The sequence below is a fragment of the Syngnathoides biaculeatus genome, chromosome 7, assembly GCF_019802595.1.
Source record: "Syngnathoides biaculeatus isolate LvHL_M chromosome 7, ASM1980259v1, whole genome shotgun sequence".
NCBI classification, from domain to species: Eukaryota; Metazoa; Chordata; class Actinopteri; order Syngnathiformes; family Syngnathidae; genus Syngnathoides; species Syngnathoides biaculeatus.
In genome coordinates, this window is record NC_084646.1 from 2,416,009 (window position 1) to 2,440,312 (window position 24,304).

At 42.8% G+C, this 24,304-nt stretch overlaps 2 protein-coding genes across 2 annotated transcripts in view; one reads left to right on the forward strand and one right to left on the reverse strand.

Annotated features, from left to right (window-relative positions):
* Positions 1-24,304, forward strand: part of celf5a (cugbp, Elav-like family member 5a) — a 339,264-nt gene that overhangs the window by 306,569 nt on the left and 8,391 nt on the right. Inside the window, exons 8-9 of the mRNA XM_061824403.1 lie at positions 21,435-21,647; positions 23,445-23,543. Coding sequence (XP_061680387.1) covers positions 21,435-21,647; positions 23,445-23,543 — 312 coding nt within the window. The remainder of the gene's footprint in view (positions 1-21,434; positions 21,648-23,444; positions 23,544-24,304) is intronic.
* Positions 102-6,684, reverse strand: LOC133503149 (uncharacterized). The gene is made up of 7 exons (XM_061824404.1): positions 6,234-6,684; positions 5,193-5,372; positions 4,662-4,726; positions 3,793-3,897; positions 3,579-3,689; positions 2,956-3,060; positions 102-1,157 (listed from the first exon to the last, which is right to left on the reverse strand). The coding sequence occupies exons 1-7, from the start codon at positions 6,358-6,360 to the stop codon at positions 780-782; spliced, it is 1,071 nt and encodes a 356-aa protein (XP_061680388.1). The 5' UTR covers positions 6,361-6,684; the 3' UTR covers positions 102-779.

The following is a 24,304-nucleotide window of genomic DNA, read 5'->3' on the forward strand; positions in this document are numbered from 1 at the left end:
GATGCATCCTTTTCAGTAAATTCTTTGTCATCTGTCACTTCCTTGAAATCCTATTTTTACTCAGAATAAGGAAATGTAACATTTGATATTAAGTATACATCTGAGTTCAAATGTCATTTATTTTAAATATAAAATGACAAGATGAATCATTTGAAAACCTTTTCCACCTTTGTGACCTAAACTTCTACAAATTGTTTTAAAGGCAGAAATTGAAAGATACAACCTCATTGCAAAAATGTGCACACCCCTCATTGGGTCCCCGGGACAAAACTTCCTTCCTCAAGTCACAAGCAGTCACTGACATGCTTAACTTGTAACACAAATGTTTTATTCACAATATTAGTCCTTTTTATCATGTATATCTCATTCAAAAGACTTCCGGATGAATCAGTCCCAAAAAAAACCAAAACATTTCTCGTTTGAACAGTAGTTAAATATAATCTGACGAGAAACGCAACCAAACTCCAATTTTTCTGATTTTCCTTACAAACAGAAAGAGGAGAAAATGATCAAACAAAATGCCAGTTAACCCTTACTTGATAGTGCGAGCACATGATTTATTTATTCATTGCTTATTATTAATTGTCATCGCGTGGTGGCCGGAAGAAGCGAGATGGGCTTTTTTTCCCCTTCTCTCTCGCTGTATTTACAGGTCTTCTCTTAAAAGGTCCGCAATTAGGGGACCTGATCTCTGTCCAATCGACCCGAATCAAAAAAAAAAAAAAAGAAACAAGAAACACGTCTGCACGAACCCGAAAGCCAGACACTGGTTCCGCACCTTATCTCGCCACCCTTCCCCATAGTCCAGACATGTGAAGAAGACGGGAAATTGTGGTCACGTGTACTGAACAGCCAGTACTCGCCAGAAACTCCTGCAGCTCCTTCAGCGTCGCCGTCGGCCTCTTAACGGCCTCCCTGACCAATTCTCTTCTTGTCTTTTCGTCAATTTTGGAAGGACGTCCAGTTCTTGGCAACGGGACCGTCGTGCCGTTTTTCCTCCACTTGACGATGACGCTCTTCACCGTGTTCCACGGGATATTCAATCCCTTGGAAATTCTTTTGTAGCCCTCTCCCGACTGGTACCTTTCAACAATGAGATCCCTCTGATGCTGCGGCAGCTCTCTGCTGTGGAAGCTCTCTGCAGACCGCGGCTTGTGCTGCACAAAGACGTCAGGAAAGGTCGACTAGAACATCTGAACTTTAGAAACACTTTTAAAGCAAGAGCAATGGTGAGTGTGGTAAGGAAGTAAAGAAACTGGTCCAAACAGGCTGGAACAGATGGCGGAAGGTGTCTGGTGTTCAATGTGACAGAAGAGTCTCCTCTAGGATGAAGGGCAAAGTTTATAAAACAGTGGTGAGGCCGGCCATGATGTACGGGTTAGAGATGTCGGCACCGAAGAGACATCAGGAAGCAGAACTGGAGGTGGCAGAAATGAAGATGTTGAGGTTCTCGCTCGGAGTGAGCAGGTTGGACGGGATTAGAAATGAGCTCATTAGAGGGACGGCCAAAGTTGGCTGTTTTGGAGACTAGGTGAGAGAGGGCAGACTTCGATGGTTTGGACATGTCCAGAGGCGAGAGAGTGAGTATAGTGGTAGGAGGGTGCTGAGGATGGAGCTGCAAAGCAAAGGAGCGAGAGGAAGACCAAAGAAAAGGTTGACGGATGTGGTGAGGGAAGACATGAGGGCAGTTGGGGTTAGAGAAGAGGATGCACGAGATAGGCCTAGATGGAAAATGATGACATGCTGTGGGATACACCGAAAGAAGAAGAAGAAGAAGAAGAGACACTTTCAAATGGTGGCAAGTGGGTGCTGACTCCTATTTAAGTGTTTGAATATGATTGGTCATTTCTGAACCAGTTGTAAGAGGATGTGAACACTTGTGTAACAACGCTATCTCACTTTATTTTTACTTCCTCTCTTAAAAGTAGTTCTTACCCTGGCCTCATTTTTTTTTTTTTTAATTTTACAAAAATCTGGCACTTAAAGGGAATATATAATAAGAGGACTAGGGAATAAATGTGAAGACTATATTCACAGTACACTTTTGTAAACCAAGCACTGCCCCCCCCCCATACTTATGACTTTTTCACTATGTAATGCAGGGGTCGGGAACCTACGGCTCACGAGCCATACCAGGCTCTTTTGGTGGTTGCATAAAGCTCGCGTAGCCCTCATAACGACATACTGTACATGTGATTTCTGTCGTGCAGAGGTTTGTCCTAGTGGGGTTGCCGTAGTTAGGTGTGGGAGCCAACGCAAATGACGTAGAGACAGTTTGGCCTGGTGGGTACCATAGTTTTTGTGCGGTAGTCTGTGTCCAGAGGTGCAGAAGGGTCTAACGCTGATCGTGTCGGAACAACTAATTATGGAAACGCTTTTGACAAAGGTTGCTCAAAGAAAGAAATATGAGTATTACCGAAGTTTTCAACAAGAATAGACGGCCTTTGTGGAGATGAAGGGTTCTGGTGTGTGTTTAAATTCACAGAGGGGGGGTGTGCCAAAGCATTCGTACTCGACGTTGCCAATCAACATTTTGCCAACTTCCCATCAAGACGAGATAATCAAACGAATAACAGACACACCGTTATCGGCGAGAACTGTTCACCATAATCAAATTGAATTACGTTCATGATGAACGGATGGAAGTCTCAACGCCTGCGTGAAGCTTAATCTGACGATGTGTGAACTCCGAAGCCATCAGCAAAACCGAGCAGCACTAGCTGTCGCATTAACGGTGAAAAGTACTTTTTGTCATCATTGGTGAGCAACAGCGTAACAATGTGATTTAGTAAAACTCTAAAAGTGTTGGTCTTACATAAATGCGCAAATACACCTGTACTTAGTTTTTTAAAATACCGTATGGCACTTTTGAAATTACATTTTTAAATATTTGGCCTTTATGGGCTCTCTGTCGAAAAGCTTCCCGACCCCTGATGTAATGAAATACATAATTACCATTTGACACATAAAAGCCTCTTCCGTGTAAGAAAAGGAATCTTCTGCTTGATGTTTTTCTGCATCCAACATTTCCAGGGACAGAGAACTCTGGTGCTCTGTGTTCTGAAACAAAAACAAACAAAAAAAAAAGTTAATTACATCATAATTTGGAAATAGTTCACTCATACCCAAAAGATTTTAGTAAAATTATTTAGCCTCTTGCAACACCTGATTGTGTAATCAAACGGCTACAGTGGATAAATAAATGTCCCCTGGGGAAAGATTGAGTTTATTTTGAGGACATCCCCCAGGAGCACCAACATCAGATTTTCCTTTGTCTCCATTTTGTGCCCCTTGGCGCACATCAAAGTTGTGAAGGCGGCCATGTTTTCTGGCCCGGTGTTTTTGAAAAGATTTGATGTCACAAAAATGGTGGAAAAAAGTTTTTAAAATGAATAATTTTGGTCTCATTTTTTCAAATCACAAATTTTAAAAAATGGCATTCGAGCAGCAGTGTGAATTTTTTTTATATTCAGTGTATACTTAAGTAGAACATTGTTTTCGGGAACCCCCCCACCACCCCATGCTTCTAATATGCCTTTTTCACTGTCCCTGATACATTGAATGAAATTCATAATTACCGTTTCACACGCAAAATTCTCTTCAGTGTAGGAGAAGGAATCTGCTTCTTCCTCATGTCGTTGTTCTTTATCTAATATTTCACGGGCAAGACAAACGGGCTGCTCGGTGTTCTGAAAGAAAAGTCATTTGCACATAATAGGAGTTAATTCATACCCACAAATTATTGTATGCACGTGTCTCCACCTGTGATTATGTAATTAAACACCGGCTTACAATTTCACACACAGATGATGATTCTTTAGGGGAGGTGGATGGATCCATCGGGTCGCTACCAGTACTTTCCGAGATTTCTATGAAATGTTCTGTGTCAGTTTGGTCCTGCAACAAAAAAAAAAAAAATTACCATAATTTCCGGCCTATAACCTGCGACTTTTTTTCACACTCTTTTAACCGTGCAGTTTATGCGCTGATGCGGGTAATTTGTGCATTTTTTTCTAACGACCGCAAGGGGGGGCTCGAGCAGAAAAAGAAAGCGTGAGACCAGTGAAATATATGTGGCGAGGAAGTGACTTTTACCGGTCCGGCCCTGTTAGCGCTGCGTTAGCGCGTTATTGCCATGTCCCAGTGATTTTTAACAGGATGTTTTTTTTCTCACCGGCCCTGTTAGCGCAGCGCTAGCGTGGAACTAGCATTAGCGTGGCGGCGCTAGCATTAGCGTAAACTCTCTGTGTACCGTCTTTCTTTGTAAATATCTCGTGTTTCAATGTGGGCACTTGCAGATTATACACAACTGCGGCGTATGTATGTACCGAAATGGTATTTCCTTTACAAATGTACAGGGTGAGGCATATAACCAGGTGCGCTCTGTAGGCTGGAAATTATGGTAACTTTCCACAAATCCACACATCTGGTGGCTTCTTGGTATCCTCCCCCTTCATTCCTGTTTCTAAATTATACTGTTGCTATTTCAGACCAGGTAAAAATAAAATAAAATGCATGAGTCACACATCATACTGCGGTTGTACTTTCAAGGATAGAACACAGTTTGTTGAACATCTCTTACATATCTGCTCAGACGTAGATAAATATCGAGAGCGGCCTTTTATCTTACCTAACACGACGTGAAAAACAGAAGTGCTTACTTTATTTCCACATCCCGTGCCGACCTTGTTTGTGGTTCCAGTGTAATCAGACTTTTTTCCAAAACCTGTGAACATAGATTAAAGCTTTATCATTTCCACAGGATAGATTTATGACCAGCAATATTCCACTCCACAGCATATAAGGCCTGTTCAAACTTTTTTTTTCTATTCTCTTTCCTCCACTTTTAATATACACCAATCTGTGCTGATCTATGGATTATATCACTCGACACTTTGCATCTGTGCTAGTACTTCCCTGTAATGTGTGAAATAAACGCCCTACATTATATTTTTTGGCTGCTGAAGATATTTTCTTGGAGGAGCCGAGCCCAGACAACTGTTTACCACTTTGCAGAATCTTTCACCACAAATTAAATGTGAAACTTTCTTCTCTGCACCGCGTGTTCCCAAATGTGAAACTTTTACCACAAACTGAGCAGGCAAAAGATATCACATCATGTGTCGCAGTAGACGCGATTACCGCAACACAGCGAGGCTTTGTCACGCTGACAGTGTGACATGTCAGATCACCTTTAGAGTCTTCATCAGTGTCAAAAGAGTGCGCTGTGATGTCGTCACGTTCTGATCGCGCCGCCGAGGGGCGTCCTGTCCGTGTTTCATTTGTAATGTCGGGGGGTTCCTCCTCCACTTCCACTTTAATGCAAGGGCACTCGGAGGCCTGCCGCTCATGAAAAATATTTTTATTGACGTCTGTGGGGCACAAGAAAATAAAACTGGTCAAAGTCAAGTTGTGGCTGTTTTGTGCGTTATTGTTGATACATGTTTTGGCAATGGGCTATTCATTAATTGGAAGAGAAGAAAAAAAATGTGATATTTTCATGATGACATTTCATTCCTTGTACCACCACAATAACCACATAGTACAGGTTGACTGATCTTTATTCAATTAAATGTAAATGGGGTTATTTGTGTAAATTGTGTCAGTGCCATTTATTAAAAACATAAAGAGAACATGAACCGCTGGCAATGTATTTCACAGGCAGGCATCGGAGGTGTCTCAGGAAGTTTGGAATATAAGTGTCATATGGCACCAAATACAAAGGTGACTATTTTTTATTTACTGATCTGCCCAACCTAAGGATTTGTCCCTCATTCATGCACTACTGAGGACTGCCTTTCACATCCCCATTGCAGATATCTAATCTAGTATGCAATGCACTTAGATAATGAACTCGTTTTATTATCAGGATCATTATTATTATTATTATTAGAAGTTGAAAGACTGGCATTTTAAACAGTTGATGCAATCAGTATGAAACAAGACATGGAATGAATGGTATTTTAGTTTGTATTCAACACTTGTGCATTGATTTTTTTATTTCATATGGGGTTTGAAGGTTTATTTAAAGAAATTCCTGCTTATCATTCTTATTTTTACATTAAATGTACTTTGGCATTGCAGAGGGATTTGTGCACTATTTCCTACGAACTCAGACGCTGTCACAAAGTAATAACAACTCTAGACCTGGCTTTGAAATGAATGTTTAATTAAAAAAAATAAATACACAAATTGTAAAAATAAAAAAAAAGGGGGGGGGGGGGGAAGCCAACCTGCTCTGTGAGACCCAAGTCGAGCCGTCTTAATACCAGCGTCCAACAGCAGACGTTGACCCCCGTTCTCCTCTTTTAATCGACAAAGCTGTTCTTCGTACTCCTTCTTGACACTGGTGGCACACATTGCCACACTTCACCCACCGCAACACTTGCTCTCTGCTTACACCGAAGTGTCAATAACAAACGCGTCTCCTCGTTTGCAGCTACAAGCTAAGCTAACCCACCTCGAGAGGCTTAAACGCGCCCGACTCGAGTTTATAAGGACACGAGGATTACATCAATGATGTTTTAGTCTTGTAAATCAGCGTTTGGAGCCACTGTGTCCAGGCTCCATGACCCGCAATATTAATTTTAGAAGAATTATTCAGCGAAGCGCTAACCAAAACGTACACGGAAGTAGCTCTGCAAATGGAGTTATACGGCAAAACCAGTCGGACAAAATAGTTATTCGGACACGAAACGCTATTCAGAATAAATCAAAATGTGAAGCCCTTTCTGTTAGATTGTAAATTCTGGCTGCAATACTTCTCTTTCTTTCGTAGTGTGATCGTAAATTTGCTGTTCCGGTTTTATATTTAGGGCATTTTTATATATTAGTTTAGTACCACCATTGGCACCGCATGTTTTTTGTGGTGACATGTTTATATGTGTGGACCATATATATATTTTTTTTAATTAGTGTTTATATTTTTCAGTAGCACTTTTGTCAACAACAGGTGCAGGAACATCATCAACAACAATAATCATAATAATTAGATTTTTGATTATAAATATTACTGCTCTGAGGACTTTTGTCTTTGTGTTTGGTCGTATGTGTGTGGTTGCTTCAAGTCCCAAAAAGAGCCCCTGCTTTACTGTAAATCAAAAATTATTCACAGACCCAAAGAGAGAGCGATTGTAAATTGAGTGTCTGGTACACAAAGGTTTGGAAAGGAAGTGATTATGAATTACTTAGCATCCGGTGCATCAGTTTCGCTTATTCAGCTTCTTTTTCTTGAGAGAGAAAGGGAAGAGTGGAAGGAACTTGGAGATTTTTTTTTTATCCCCTCTTCCTAAACAAGAAGCGAAATAAATAATAGAGCATCCAGGTCTTTCTTGTGCTCTGCTCACCTACTTTGTCAACACCGCGGCACGGAGAAATTTGTAAGACTTTGCTAACTTTTACCCAATCACTGTCAGCCAGAGGAGCTATCACAAGCATCCAGGTTCTTGGCTCAAGCTGACTGAACTTCATCAACTTATTTCCTTTTATTTTTCTTTTTTCTTTTTATCAGTCTCCTAATTTGAAATTCCACTTGCCTCCCCGTGAGAAAGCCAGTAGTTTGTCTTTTATTCGCCGCATGCCGCGGCAGTCCTGCCTTATTTAATTCAGTACAGTCGGTGAATTTGAATTTACAGAAGACACAATCAATGCAACATGACCCCAATTAACCCTCTTTTTTTAATCTAACATGGCTTCGCCTGATGTCAAAAAGTCACATATCTAGAAAATGAAACAGAAAACTTCATAAACAGAGATGCTGCTGTTTACAGTGAAGAAAATGAGTATTTGAACACCCTGCTATATTGCAAGTTGTCCCACTTGGAAATCATGGAGAGGTCTGAAATTTTGAAAAATGTCCACTGTGAGAGAGATCATCGAAAAAGAAAATTCCAGAAATCACAATGTATGATTTTTTTTAACGATTTATTTGAGTGATACAGCTGCAAATAAGTATTTGAACACCTGAGAAAACTAATGTTAATATTTGGTACAGTAGCCTTTTTTTGCAATGACAGGTGAAACGTTTCCTGTTGTTGTTCACCAGGTGTGCACGCACTGCAGGAGGGATTTTGGCCCACTCCTCCACACAGATCTTCTTGAGATCAGACATGTTTCTGGGCTGTCCCTAAGAAACACAGAGTTTCAGCTCCCTCCAAAGATTTTCTATTGGGTTTAGGTCTGGAGACTGGCTAGGCCACACCAGAACCTTAATATGCTCCTTATGGAGCCACTCCTTGGTTTTCCTGGCTGTGTGTTTCGGGTCATTGTCATGTTGAAAGACCCAGCCATGACCCATCTTCAATGCTCTATTTGAGGGAAAGAGGTTGGTCCCCAAAATCTCACAATACATCCCCACGGTCATCCTTTCCTTAATACAGTGCAGTCGTCGTGTACCATGTGGAGAAAAACACCCCGAAAGCATGATGCCACGCCCATGCTTCACAGTAGGGATGGTGTTCTCAAGACGGAACTCATCATTTGTCTTCGTCCAAACACGGTTAGTGGAATTATGACCAAAAAGTTCCATTTTGGTCTTATCTGAAAACAACACTCTCTCCCATGACTCCTCTGTATCATCCAAATGCAAGCAGGGGAAATCTTCCGTGCCACGCATGATTTCAAACCATGACGTCTGAGTGTGTATTACCAACAGTCACCTTGGAAACGGTGGTCCCAGCACTTTACAGGTCTTTGTCCAAGTCCTGTCGTGTAGTCCTGGGTGATTCCTCACCTTTCTAAGGATCAGTGAGACCCCACGAGGTGATATCTTGCATGGGGCTCCACTCCGATTGAGATTGACCGTCATGTTTAGCTTCTTCCATTTTCTAATGATTGCTCCAACAGTGGACCTTTTTTCACCAAGCTGCTTGGCAATTTCTCCATAACTCTTTCCAGCCGTGTGGAGTTGTACAATTTTGTCTCTGGTGTCTTTGGACAGCTCTTTGGTCTTGGCCATGTTACAAGTTTGAGTCTTACTGATTGTACGGTGTGGACAGACGTCTTTATGCAGCTAACAACCTCAGACAGGTGCATCTGATTCAGGATAATACATGGACTGGAGGTGGACTAACAGGTCTTTGAGGGCCAGAAGTGTAGCTGATAGACAGGTGTTCAAATACTTATTTGCAGCTGTATCACAAATCGTTAAAAACAAATCATACATTGTGATTTGTGGATTTTTCTTTTTATATTATCTTTCTCACAGTGGACATTATGGAATAACAGAAGTGACGTCTGCCCCAAGTGGGAATGTTTGCTATACAGTTAGCATTCGCGATTAGCAATAGCACCAAAGCAATTAGCATTTTAGATATTTAAAAACAAACAAACAAAAAAATACCCTTCACATTACACATCTAATAGTGTCTTTTAAATACTTATAGATGCTCCTATGATTGTGTGAAATGTTATATCCGGTCCAGGTGGAACATTTTTCCTATTTTTTTAAGTCAACTTAGCCCCCCACCACCTGCCCTGGCAACAATATGGGACTGGAATAGATAAAGATGACACTTCCTATAAACATCTCACCCTTTCCCCTTCAGAAACCCCTGAAAAAGACAAGTGGTTCCAATATAGGTAGTAATTAACTTTAATATGACATCAGATACCGTCATTTGTCACCGGCGACGTCATTACAGCGACGCACTGCCAGATGTGGCAACTGTAAAGCTGTAAAGTTTACGGCGCGGGGAGAAAGCGCCACACCCTATGCTGCGGAGCATTTGGGAGCTACTAAACATTTTAACGTCTCAAGAATTTGGGAGTGGAAAAGAACAAGAACCGATGTCCGCGAAGAAGAAAAACAACGCAAGACGGACGAAACAGTTAGCGAGGGGTTGTAGCGATTCCATGTGGAGCTCATACAACAGAGTAGTGTAAAAAATAAATGCCAAAATCTCTCATAAAAGTTTGAGTTTTTTTTTTTTTTTTTTTTTAGAATCAGTGGCACGGTGAATCAGCTGGTAAAGCATTGGCCTCACAGTTCTGAGGACCCAGGTTCGATCCCGGCCCCGGCTGTGTGGAGTTTGCGTGTTCTCCCCATGCGTGGGTTTCCTCCGGGCACTCCGGTTTCCTCCCATATCCCAAAAACATGCAATGTTAATTGGACACTCTAAATTGCCCCTAAGTGTGATTGTGAGTGCGGCTGTGTCTCTATGTGCCCTGCGATTGGTTGGCGACCACCTCAGGGAGTACCCCGCCTCCCTCCTGCCCGTTGACAGCTGGGATAGGCTCCAGCACTCCCCGCTACCCTTGTGAGGATAAGCAGCAAAGAAAATAGATGGATGGATGGATGTTTTAGAATCAAAGGACTGTTGCACAAATACAACATTATTCTGGCTAATTGAGGATGTCGAGATTTACAGCTGATTACTGAATATTCCTTTTACTGCATCTGCTCTTGCATAAGCGGCGTTTGCATGTTCACCCTGTGCCTGCGTGGGTTTTCTCCGGGCACTCCGTTTTCCTCCCGCATCCCAAAAACATGCATCAATTGAAGACTCTAAATTGCCCATAGGTGTGAATGTGAGTCAGAATGATGGTTTGTTCCTATGTGCCCTGTGATTGGCTTGCAACCAGTTCAGGGTGTACCCCCTCCCTCCTGCCCAATGACAGCTGGGATAGGCTCCAGCACTCCCTGTGACCCTCGTGAGGATAAGCAGCGAAGAAAAAAGATGGATATTTACAAACAAATATGTGACGACCCCTAACCGGACAACCCGAAAGAAAGTAAGTTAGTTAGTTACAAAGTTGGTACGTTTGTCCACCACTTTAGATCAGAATTATACATTTGGGTCAGCACTTTTACATTAGTTGACATTATAAGTACATGTGTGCCTCATGTTATGGCCAAAAGTATATATTTGCACTGCAGTGAGGAGAGATTGTGACAAAGTACGCTTGAATCCGATGTAATTGAAGTAGCAGCATTCATATCCCTACAAGATAAGTGTGTGTGTGTCTGTGTGTACGCCACCACTTCCTGATTACCTTTTATTATTCAACATTGTGTACCATAAATCCTTCACAGACAGACAGGCATTTGTGTAGGATTTTAAGGACCATCATAAATATGAAATGTTTTATTTCCCTCTTTGTTTGTTAATATGAGTCATGCTGACCCGTTGACAGCTGGGATAGGCTCCAACACTCCCGCGGCCCTTGTGAGGATAAGCGGCAAAGAAATTGGATGGATGGATTTTAGCAACAACCGTAAAGGTACATACAGGCCACTTAAAATGATATAATGGGCCAGAACTTGCTCGTGGCTCTTCAGTTTGACACCTGCGTATTACATAAATACCCCAGCATTTGGTTATCATTTTTATAGCTACTTTTCAAAAGAAATGAAGCTTTTGCGGGCAACAAAATGAGGCGGAGGCTCAGATCTTGTTCGCAGGGCTCGAGTTTGAAAACTGTGCAAAATGGGAATATTTTTAAGGCCTCTCTGTCTTGACACGGGTCTAATTGAGGCACGGAGTCGCGATGATGTAGAATGAGTGACTGCAAATTACGCGCAACACTGCGCATTAACATAAAGCTTAGATCATTGATTAACAGAGGCGCGATCCGAGCTCGACGCGTGACATTGCTTGATTGAAACGATCCATGTAACCTTTGCGGAATTAGGGAAGGAAAAAAAAAAAGCAAGTACATTTGCGAGTCCAAAGACATTCGGAGGTTAAGGGTGTTACTCAGAAAACAATGAGGCGTCCGTCCCCTCAACAGATGCTGCGCATTTAAACTCGACGGTGCACGAGCCGTTTGCCAGATGGTTGCGCTGATTAGTACGTGTATCCTCGCAGTGATGCATGATGATGCTTTTCAAAATAATGTCAACCCACCCACCCGCCCCCCGCCCCCATCCGACACTGCTTGGCAAAATAAATACAAAACAGCTGAGCGAGTGGCAGGATCAAGCTGTGAAAAGGAAGCTTTGTTACCATGTTGGAAGTGGGTAATCTGGTGTTTCTGCACGGACACAAAACAAAAAATGCAAACACAAATGTCTTTGTCTTAAGACTTAGTGAAGCAGCATGTGGCTCTTTATGCAAGATTATTTTTGAGCGCTATCTTCAAAGGAAGTGTACACAACTTGGTGTTTGAGAGCTCAAGGCGGCTCACTGTGTAGCAGAACTGGGACAGCAACTGCAATGTGACTCAAAAAAAAAAAACATCAACTGCTTTCCATCGATTTACTGTCTACAATTTCTAATTTTTTGAGTTCAAAATACAAGCAAAATGTTTTTTTTTGTGCTATCATAGCAAATACAGTGAAGGAAATAAGTATTTGAACACCCTGCTATATTGGGAGTTCTCCCACTTAGAAATCATGGAGGGGGCTGAAATTTTCATCGTAGGTGCATGTCCACTGTGAGAGAGATCATCTAGAAAAAAAGAAAAATCCAGAAATCACAATGTTTGATTTTTTTGTTTTTGTGTGTGTGTGTGTGTGTGTGTGTGATACAGCTGCAAATAAGTATTTGAAAACCTGAGACAACTAATGTTAATATTTGGTACAGTAGCCTTTGTTTGCAAATACAGAGGTCAAACATTTGCTGTAGTCGTTCACCAGGTTTGCACACACTGCAGGAGGGATTTTGGCCCACTTCTCCCCACATATCTTCTCTAAATCAGACAGGTTTCTGGGCTAGCGCTGAGAAACACGGAATTTCAACTCCCTCCAAAGATTTTCTATTGGGTTTAGGTCTGGAGACTGGCTAGGCCACGCCAGAACCTTGATATGCTTCTTACGGTTTTCCTGGCTGTGCGCTTCGGATCATTGTCGTGTTGAAAGACCCAGCCACGACCCATCTTCAATGCTCTGACTGAGGGAAAGAGGTTGTTCCCCAAAATCTCACAATACATGGCTGCGGTCATCCTCTCCTTAATACAGTGCAGTCGTCCTGTCCCATGTGAAGAAAAACACCCCCAAAGCATGATGCTACCACCCCCATGGTTCGCAGTAGGGATGGTGTTCTTGGGATGGAACTCATCATTCATCTTCCTCCAAACACGGTTAGTGGAAGTATGACCAAAAAGTTCCATTTTGGTCATTCCTCTACTCACACCTTTATCTGAATCTGCATTAAAATGTAATTGGGAAAAAAAAAATCACAAATGAGCAAAAAAACCTTTTTTGCCTTTTAACCGATTTGCTCAACATCATAACGAAATGTGTCACCGAGAGAGAAACACATCAAACTGGGTAACGCTCGTAGCGATCAGTGTTCCAATACAAATAGTTTTCTCGGTGTGTCAGCTTGTCGAAGAAAGCCACTTTATTATTCATTTCTAGTCATTTTCCCTTTGGTTGGGAAAAAAAAAAAACACCGTGCTTGACAATTTAAATCAGTTAGATGAAAGCATCTGTTTTGAGTGCTTATTACTTGCTCGAGCAGCAGACAGTCTTCGTGGCTGTAATGACTCTCAGACTCTCCCTTCCTGCTTGATTTGAATGTATAATTAGCATAATAAATACTTCTGCTGCACGCCTAGGCTCCTTTTTGCCAGGCAATCACGGGAAAGAGCAGATCAAGAGTCCCCCCCCCATGCCCCCACCCCCCCCCGCATTTTGCAAGAATGGAAATGTAAATTTGCTGACATAAAATGAAGCACATGTATACAACGTACCACTGAAGACTGCCTTTGAAGCAAGCTTTCAGTCTTTCATTGTTTGTTTGTTTTATCTCAGGATCCCTTTATGGCACAGGTGTCAAACTCAAGGCCCGGGGGCCAGATCTGGCCCGCCACGTTGTTTTATGTGCCCCGCGGAGGCTAATCACGTGTATCAACATCCATGATTCTTTTGTTCAGATCTGTACCAAAATTTAAAAGTCATATCATAAATGATAACGTCGAGCTATTACAAGCATTTTTGTGTTACCAAACAATAATAGTTGGAAAAACCCATTACCCTTGATTTCTGATTCCAAAACGAGTTCATAAATTTATTGTGTAAACATGATGAGGGGGTTAAAGATTTTTTTTTATGGTTTCACAGCCACAATGGCCATCTGAGGGAAACCGCAAGTAGAATGTGGCCCGCGACAAAAATGAGTTTGACACCCCTGCTTTGTGGTTTTGAACTGTACATCACATTGAAGTTAATATAATTTACAGTCCGTGACAATTTACAACAAAAGTTACCTCACGACTCTTGACATCAGGAGCGAGTCGAGAACTGGGCTCTTCACATTTGTAACAGAGGGACGGAAGAAACCTCGAAAAGCCCTCAGAGCGGGGCGGCCATCTGCCTCGAGCAATTTTGTTGAAGATGGAGTGATAGTGGAGAGAGAGAGAGAGAGAGAGAGAGAGAGAGAAAGAGAGAGAGACAGAGAGAGAGAGAGAGAGAGAGATTTCAGCTGTGATAAGGAAGCGTTATGACACGATTTACTGTATTAACAATAAGAATGCTATGATGCTTAGTGGTGTTAATAATTACCACGTAGTACTGTGAACCTCTGCATATTTGTGGTTCAACATTTACAAATTTGGGAGAGTCACTGATGGTGTAGTGATACACACGGCTGCCTTTTGTGTGGGGAGCGTGGGGTCGATTCCTGCTCAGTGATGGTGTCGATATCTCCCCTGCGACTGACTGGCGACCAGTTCAGGGTGTCATCTGCCTTTCGCCCGAAGCTAGCTGGGATAGGCTCCGGCTTTCCCGCAACCGATGTGAGGATAAGCGGCTTGGATTATGACATTTACAAATTTGGCTATTTGCACATTTATGGGGTTGAGTTTATCCTCGATTTGCTGAAAACTCACATACAAGCTGTTGTTGGCCAAACCCATATCTAATATAAAATATGTGTCAGAGTGTGAAAGGGTGAGGTGCGGTTTGTTTCGTGGTATTTATAGGTAATTGACGAACTGCTTGTGTGGGGGTCAATTGCGGAGAAACACTGTACTGTTTAGTACTACTTTATTACAAATGAATTGTTTGGATGGATAGGATTAGAAATGAGGTCATTAGAGGGACAGCCAAAGTTGGATGTTTTGGAGACAAGGTTAGAGAGAGCAGACTTCGATGGTTTGGTCATGTCCAGAGGCAAAGACCAAGAGAGGAACTGTGGTACTGCATGTGCAAGTTTGGTGTGGTGGAGAAATATGTTAGAATAGTACAAGACATGTATGAGGGCTGCAGAACAGCGGCGAGATGTGCCGTAGGTGTGTCAGAAGAATTTAAGTTAGAGAAGGGACTGCATTAGGGATCCGCGCTGAGCCCCTTCCTGTTTGCACTAGTAATGGATAGTAATGGATTCCCCTTGGACCGTGATGTTCGCAGATGATATTGTGATCTGCAGTGAAAGCAGGGAGCAGGCGGAGGAACAATTACAATGGTGGAGGTACGCACTAGAAAGGAGAGGAATGAAGATTAGCTGAAGTAAAACGTAATATATGTGCATGAATGAGAGGGGTGGAGGAGGAAGAGTGAGAGATAGCGAGGGTGGGTGACTTCAAATACTTGGGGTCAACAATACAGAGCAATGGAGAGTGTGGTAAGGAAGTGAAGAAACCAGTCCAAGCGGGATGGAACACTTGGCGAAAGGTGTCTGGTGTTCTATGTGACAGAAGAGTCTCTGCTAGGATGAAGGGCAAAGTCGATAAAGCAGTTGTGAGGCCGGCCATGATGTACGAATTAGAGACGGTGGCACCGAAGAAACAACAGGAAGCAGAACTGGAGCTAGTAGAAATGAAGATGGTGCGGTTCTCGCTCGGAGTGAGCAGGTTGGATAGGATTTGAAATGAGCTCATGAGAGGGACAGCCAAGTTGGATGTTTTGGAGACAAGGTTCGAGAGGGCAGACTTCGATGGTTTGGAGAGAGTGAGTATATTGGCAGAAGCGTGCTGAGGAAGGAGCTGCCAGGCAAAAGACCGAGAGGACGACCAAAGAAAAGGTTGATGGATGTTGTGAGGGAGGACATGAGGACAGTTGGGGCTAGAGAGGAAGATGCAGGAGATGGGCTAAGATGGAAAAAAAATGACACGCTGTGGCGACCCCTAACGGGACAAGCCGAAAGGAAAAGAAGAAGAAGATCCACCAGTGGTCGTGCAACGTGACAGAAGTAAAGCTCGGCATTGAGATTATGTTCCAACTGACCATCACCATCATCGGGCCACATTATTTTAAGGCGGCATTACGATACAGCCCACACTTTTTTGCAAAGATTTGATCTTCTCATGGAACAACACCAAAGAATTGTCAAGAAATGTCCAGGCAGCTGGCAACAAAAGTGACAACACCGCTTTGTGAAAACACCCAAATTCTGCCCAAAGTGTCAGTATAAACTTTACAGCTGAAAAAAATAATCATGTATTTTCTCATTTTCGCCACTCTAGTCTAATGCTGTGATATTTCCAACACGATAAAGCCAGTGGAACATCCCCCGTTTGTCATGAACACCCTTTTGGAGCCACGTCACGCCCTAGCACTTATGTAATTGCACTTTAAAGGGCAGATCTCACCCCACCCCCCTGGTCCCCCCTCTACCCCACCCCAAGTATCCAAGTATGTTCTCTCCACCATAGCATGACCTGATTTGCTCAGCCCCCTGAAAACCGAAAATACCTGATGATGGAGCGGCTGCATTACAAGGTGGTAGGGCTGGAGTGCGGGTGGCCTTTTCCGTGTCAGCGTAGCCGTTACGGGCTCAGAACGGGTGCGGTGCTCTCGAGGGTCTTGGCGGTAGAAAGGACAGAAGCACCAGACTAATTCATCACCGTCCCGCAGGAAGCAAGCAATTGTGGGGAGGTTTTAGGACTAAGACAATGATCCTGGTCTGCACATTTGTCGATGGGACTCTATATGGTGGATCATTTTTTATTTTGTTTTGTTTGAAGCCTCAAACACACAAACCTTTGTATCTATTGTGTACAAAAGTGACCAGAAATACAAGTTATCTTGGAGTACACTAAAAAATGTGCCAAAAAAAGAGCATTTTTTTATGGAGCTCATTTGGTTTAAGGGCACAATTTATGGCGCCCCACAAATCTTGCCTGGTAAATAATTCAATGCGTGTTGATGCATCACTAAAAATGTTTGTCGAAGTTGTAAAAATTGACATTTGAATACATTTACTGGGAATATGCTTCATCTAATATGAGTAAGATTTTTTTTTTTTATGGATGGAAGAATCTCACAGTAAATGTTTTGGAGTCTTGTATTGTCCCATAAAAATGGATGTTCTTCTTCTTCAGGCCGCACTGTAGTTGATTTTGAACCATCAGCGCCTCTTCTGGTTTCAGGCAAATACTGCACTCTGCTTTGTCATTGATCAAAGACTCCATTTATTATTTCCACAAAATTGACCAAGCTCTTTGATTGATTATTACACATATCCATGATCCGTCCAATTCTAAACCCAAATATATGCAGAATAAATATGTGTATTTAAAAGAATAGTAAATTGTGATGATCTGGTGGGGACTGCATCAGGGATCCGCGCTGAGCCCCTTCCTGTTTGCGGTAGTAATGGATAGGCTGACAGATGAGGTTAGACAGGAAACCCCTTGGACCATGATGTTCGCAGATGATATTGTGATCTGCAGTTGAAAGCAGAGAGCGGGCGGAGGAACAATTAGAAAGATGGAGGCACGCACTGGAAAGGAGATGAATGAAGATTAGAAGGGTGGACGACTTCAAATACTTGGGGTCAACAATACAGAGCAATGGTAAGGAAGTGAAGAAACAAGTCCAAGCGGGGTGGAACACTTGGCGAAAGGTGTCTGGTGTTCTATGTGACAGAAGAGTCTCCGCTCGGATGAAAGACAAAGTTCATAAAACAGTGGTGAGGCCGGCCATGACAAGCCGAAAGGAAAAGAAGAAAGTAAAGCTCTACAAAGACATATCTAACTAGTTTTCTGGTATAGAAAGTTCTCCTATTTTACATAATCTGACGTAGGCATGTGTAGGACTCAAACGCAGTACACTGACAACAGGAGTAGTTGGAATGGGTTTTAATAACAACTGCTGGGACTAGTCCAGAGAGAAATGGGTGAGTGGCAACATAGTTTTGCTACCAGCTCTTGTAATCCTCCATAATTTACAGATAGCTGGACGATGAAACTCACACTTCCTAGTGGTTGTCGCAGTAGTTGGATGAGAGAAGAAGATAAGGGGCAGACACGGTCAGCAGATGAAAAGGGCTGGTGCAATCTTGTATTGGCGCAAATCAAACAACCTAACAAGGAGTGAGTCATCTGCAGAGCCTTAAATAGGTGGGCATGACAGACTGGTGGGGGTGGGCTGATTGAAATTGTGGACATATGCTGAGAAAGCATGTCGGTGACTCACGCCACCAAACTTCTACAATATCCTCGTGAATCGGAATTGCTTTGAATACGGAAAAAAAATGCAAAATCTATTTATTTTGGGCATCCTCAGTTTACAAGAGTCCCAACGTATGAACTTTGATCTTTATAAATGGTACTCACTCAACTAGTTGGTGCAGAAGCATAAGAATATGTCGCTGAGTTACTGCCATGTTGTGTTTTTCCTCTACACGTTTTTCAGACAAATATTTACTGCGATAATAACTTTATGCCTGCTTTAGCTTAAGTTAGGGATCCACCATGGCACCTTCCAATTTACATATTAATTCAGGTTATGACGCCACCATAGGAACACAACTTTGTCGTAAACTGAGGACCCCTTGTACTGTAATTTCCGGCCTACAGAGCGCACCTGATTATAAGCCTCACTCAGTACATTTGTAAAGGAAATACCATTTGGTACATACATAAGCCGCAGTTGTGTAAAATTGAAACACGAGATATTTGCAAAGAAAGACGGTACACAGAAAGAGTTTTCAAAGTTTGAATACCTTAACTTAACTTAACTTAACATAGCAACAACCTGGTAGCATGAACAGGGCTGGTAAAAAAACAAACAAAAAAAAAAACAACATACCGGTTAAAAAAAAAACCAAAAAACTGCCGCAGCAGGTACAGAGTAGGAACACGGTGGCACAACACTAACAGGGCCGGTTAAAAAGTGAACATACGTAGATCACTGAGGTGCGTCAATAACACAGGAGCAACATGCTAGCGTGGCGCTAACATGGCTGGTAAACAAAAAAGATACCGGTAAAAATCACAGAGACACTGCAGCAACACGCTAGCACAGCACTAACGCTAACAGGGCCATACCAGTAAAAGTCACTTCCTCGGCACATATATTCCACCCGTCTCACTCTTACCTTTTCCGCTCGAGTGGCCCCTTGCGGCCGTTAGAAAAAAAAAGCACAAATTAGCCACATCGCCCCATAAACCGCAGGGTCGAAAGCATGTGGAAAAAAGTCACGGCTTATAGGCCGGAAATTACGGTAGTTATGTATTTGTTGTGTATTTTGACTTCAATATAAATGACCATACAAACTTCTTGTGACTATATGATGAACGGAGCTTGGTTGTTAAGGTAGCAAAACATTTGCATATGGCAATCTGGCATTCGGATATAGCTCTGTTCATGTGACCTGAGTGTGATCGTTTAGCCTATGTGGACCACATCATTTACGAGGTACTCCGCCGAGGTGCACCAGTTTACGGGAATACGACATGCTGTTTGGTTTCCGAACGGCACCAACACCCCCCCCCCCCACACACACACACACACTCACACACACACACTCCTAACCTCCCTCATTCCCGTCCAATCAGGGCTAAGGTTTCCAGATTGAAAGGTGGTTCTCAGGGGAGCAGTACTTCAGCAGGCGCGGATGCCTCGCCACGGAGGCAGCCCCTTTTTAGAGAGGCCATCATGCCGTGAGATTCCGCTCAAAATGGGTACTTTGGCGTTGCCGGCATAATTGGAAACACTTTGCAAAGGAGGGCCCTTTTAAAATGCATTGCATGAGAGAGACGGGGGGGACGACAAGCAACCAATTTCGATTCCGCTCATGGACCATCTTGTCGCTGCCTCTCAGGCGTGCGCCATATATGTTATGACCGGCGCATTTGTCAAACTGCCAACTGTTGTTATGTCTTTTTTTTTTTTTTTTCTCCACCCCCTCAGAGTACGGCGACATCTTTTTTTTTTTTTTTTTTTTTTTCGTTACTTGCTTCCCCGGGCACTCTCTAATCGTTTCCATCAAGTTTCTGTTTTCCCCTTCGGAAGTTGCGTGGTCGTTTCATCATGTCGAGCGGTGGGGGTTCGCGCAAACGTGGCGGACAGCCTCATTTTTCACAGGTTCACTTTCGCAGCGATCCCTGATGTGTCGTGAACAATAGGCAATATGTGGCAGGCGTGTTGTCGCACCCGTGTCGTTGTATTAGCCTGCAAACTTGTGTGTGTTTGTATGTGTGTTGTGTATCTGACCCTACTAATAAAAGACCATCATTGTACATTTATGATGACATACATGGGGGTACAGTAAGGGTCTCAACACGGCTTTCAAGGTACAATCCACCAAAGGTGATTGGAAATTCAGTGCAACTCAGGTAGTGCATACCACATTTTAAAAAGGCTCCAGACTATCGAGCGGCACTATTCAGACCCACCGCCTCGCGTTTCTGACATTGGGATTCAAATCCAGCCTCCAACCTTCCTGAGTAGAATTTTCATGTTCTTCCTCCCACATTCTGAAAAACACGTCCATGAGTGTCAATGCTGACACAAATCACGGGACCCCAAAAAACTATGCAAGAAACATATTTCATCACCTATAAGGGCAGATAACATTTTCATCAGAGTAAATTTTCCACTCTTGCATATTATTATTGAGTGTAGATTGTACCTTAATGGCAAAAAATGGACCTTCTCACAGTGAAGAAAATAAGTATTTGAACACCCTGCTATACTGCAAGTTCTCCCAGTGAGAAATCATAGAGGGGTCTGAAATTTTCATCGTAGATGCATGTCCACTGTGAGAAACATCCAGAAATCACAAAGTATGATTTTTTTAACGATTTATTTGTGGGATACAGCTGCAAATAAGCATTTGCACACCTGAGAAAACCAATGTTAATATTTGGTACAGTAGCCTTTGTTTGCAATTACAGAGGTCAAACATTTCCTGTAGTTGTTCACCAGGTTTGCACACACTGCAGGAGGGATTTTGATCTTCTCTATATCAGAAAGGTTTCTGGGCTCTCGCTGAGAAACATGGAGTTTTAGCTCCCTCCAAAGATTTTCTAAAAGTCTAGCTGATAGACAGGTGTTCAAATTCTTATTTGGAGCTGAAAAATCATCATCATCAAACCTTTGTGATTTCTGGATTTTTCTTTTTAGATTATCTCTCGCACATTGGACGTGCACCTGCGATAAAAATTTCAGACCCCTCCATGATTTCTTGATTTCTAAGTGGGAGACCTTTCAAAATAGCAGGGTGTTCAAATACTTATTTTCTTCACTGTACCTTCCACATACTAAGCAAGTTTGAAGTTTTCTCTCCATTGAATCTTAATTAGCCTGATTTTCATCCTTTCAGGCCTAAGTTCCCCACCAGCCAATATCACCACCTCTGCCGTGCCCAGCATCGTCACGCCTATCGTCAACGGGTTCACCGGCATCCCTCATCAGGCCAACGGACACCCCGCTGTGGAGACGGTCTACACCAACGGCCTGCCGCCTTACTCCACCCAGAGTCCCACCGCCGCTGACACCCTGCAGCAAGCCTTCACTGGAGTACAGCAATACACGGGTGAGGGTTTGCGTAGATTGTACATAAGTCGGTATGGTAAATGACTACCATATTTTTCGGACTATGAGTCGCAGTTTTTTTTTCATAGTTTGGCCGGGGGTGCGGCTTATTCTCCAGAGAGACTTGTATGTGAAATTATTAACACATTATTACATCCATCCATCCATCCATCCATTTTTTGAGTCGGTTATCTGTTATTTTCACACTGACAACCATAAGAGGGTGCTCTAGGCCCGTTCATCTGATGACGGATGGAGAGCACGGCTTCCGGGTGAGTCAGGCATGCAACTTTCCGGGAAGTCATTGGTTGCCTCGACAAAATATGGGTTTCCATGACAATCAAAACCATCTTGTCAAGAGTCAGAAAGGCTGGAATAGGCTAGTTGTGACTGACGTAAGGGACCTAGAACAGGAAGCGGCATGTCGTCTATCTCTGGAGTTTGTGGACTTGTTTTGAAGTGACACAGAGGATGAAGATTTCATTGGATTTTAGTTCCCGGGTATTTGGAGTGACACGGATGGTTTTGGTCAACTTCTAAGTATGTTATTTATGCTATATATATCGGAATAACTCTTAATTTGTTATGTAAACATACCAGGCATGTTCTTAGTTGTCATGTAACGTAAGCATACTATTCAGCCTGTTGTTGCCTCTATTCTGTTTTTATTTTAAATTGTTTGTAATTTAAATTTTAAATGGCGTCTGTTCTCGGTGTTAGATTTTATCAAATAAATTTCCCCAAAATTCGATTCATACTCCAGTCGTCTTATACGTTTCTATCTTTGTTTTTTTTTTTTTTTTTTTTGGGTGTTGCGACTTGTACTCCAGGGTGACTTGTAGTCCGGAAAATATGGTAATTGCCTGTGGAACAACAACCTTTTTTCATTGCAAAAATCAGTACTCTTGGTGTGATGTCAGAGGCAGAACTGTTGAGCAAATTCGCTGCATAGCCGGTGTGGTCTACTCTTTGGAGCTTTAACTCTTGTGGGAACGCTTTCAAAAAGGTGCAGGAGTGAGTTTTGGGGAATCCGGACGTTGGACGGAAAGGCCTTGGCTCATGGCTCACTCTCCACTCGAAATCAACCCAAAGGTGTTCTGTCAGGCTGAGGGCCAGACTTAGTTTATGTTTCATAGTCATAGTCAAGTCCTAGTTCATAGTTTGCCTCCGAGTCATCAGACCTCGCTGCATGTCTTTTGGATCCTACCTAGCCGAGCATTTCTGTACCTCTGCCTTCTCGGACTGACCTCAGCTTTGAATAAAACTACGCCTAACATCATGCCCTCGTCTTGGAGTCCTCCATTTGGGTCCAGCCCCGCACCGGAGGTTCGTGACATGAACACACTCCTAAATCTTGTGGAAAGCCTTTCCAGTGGAGTTTAAGATGTTATAAGTGTGTGTGTGGGGGGGACGACTAGTATTATATTAAACCCTAAGATTTAAGAGTGGGATGTCACTTAAATTCATATCAGAGTCAAGACAGGTGAGATAATACTTTTGCCAGTTTAGTGTAGCTGCTCTGCGACATTTTTGTTCCTGCAAAGGTTTGACGTTTTTAATTTCTCCTCTTTGTTGCAAGGAGTGAACTCGAAAAACTGTTGATCACATTGATCACAATAACATACACAAAAGTCACCTAAACTGCAACCCACCTCCCGTGGCTGTAATCAGTTGAGATGGTACCTCGTGATAGCCCAAGAGAGCATCATGCTCACATGTTAAAAGTTGTGTTTATAGACCTTAGGCCTCCTCAACGCCATCCACATTTTCACGCCGCACCTCCCCCCTCCTCTCTTAGCGATCTACCCGGCCACCACGCTGACTCCCATTGGCCAGACGCTGCCCCAGGCGCCCCAGGTCATCCAGCAACCGCAGCAGCAGCAGAGAGAAGGTGAGGGTGAGAAAACATTATTACTTTTTACACATCTGCGATAGATTTATAAACCGCCGATGAGCATGAGAGAGCAATATTGCTTTGGCACTGTACACATCTCATTCGCACATATTACGAGAGAGGAATATTACCCTCTCATTCTCTCCGTGTGTAATAGATAAATAAAGTGGCCGCATGCCGTATACTGTTCACAGCTCATCTCGGGAAATGGATCCAGCACATCGAAAAGATGAGGGTGATAAAACACTGGTAACGTTCTAATACTGGCTGGTTGGAGAATACATATAACTATACATATATATAGTGTAGAGCTCTACTATTTCTGTCCCCACAGTAGTACCGTAATTTCCGGCCTACGGAGCGCACCTGTTTATAAGTGTCACCCATTATATTTGTAAAGGAAATACCATTTGGTACATAGGCCGCGCCTGTGTAAAAGCTGCAACTGCTCACATTGAAACACGAGATATTTACAAATAAAGACATTACACAGAAAGAGTTTTAAAAGTTTTAATACCTTAGCTTAGCTTAACATAGCAACCACACAGCAGCACGAACAAGGCTGGTTTGAAAAAAAAAAACATACTGGTAAAAAAAAAAAAACAGCCATGACAGCGACACAGTAGCAACATGGTAGCACAGCACTAACAGGGCCAGATAATAAAAAACGTCCCTAAATCACTGAGACGCGGCAGTAACATAGCAGCAACATGCTAGCGCAGCGCTAATGCTAGCGTAGTGCTAACAGGGCCGGTTTAAAAAAA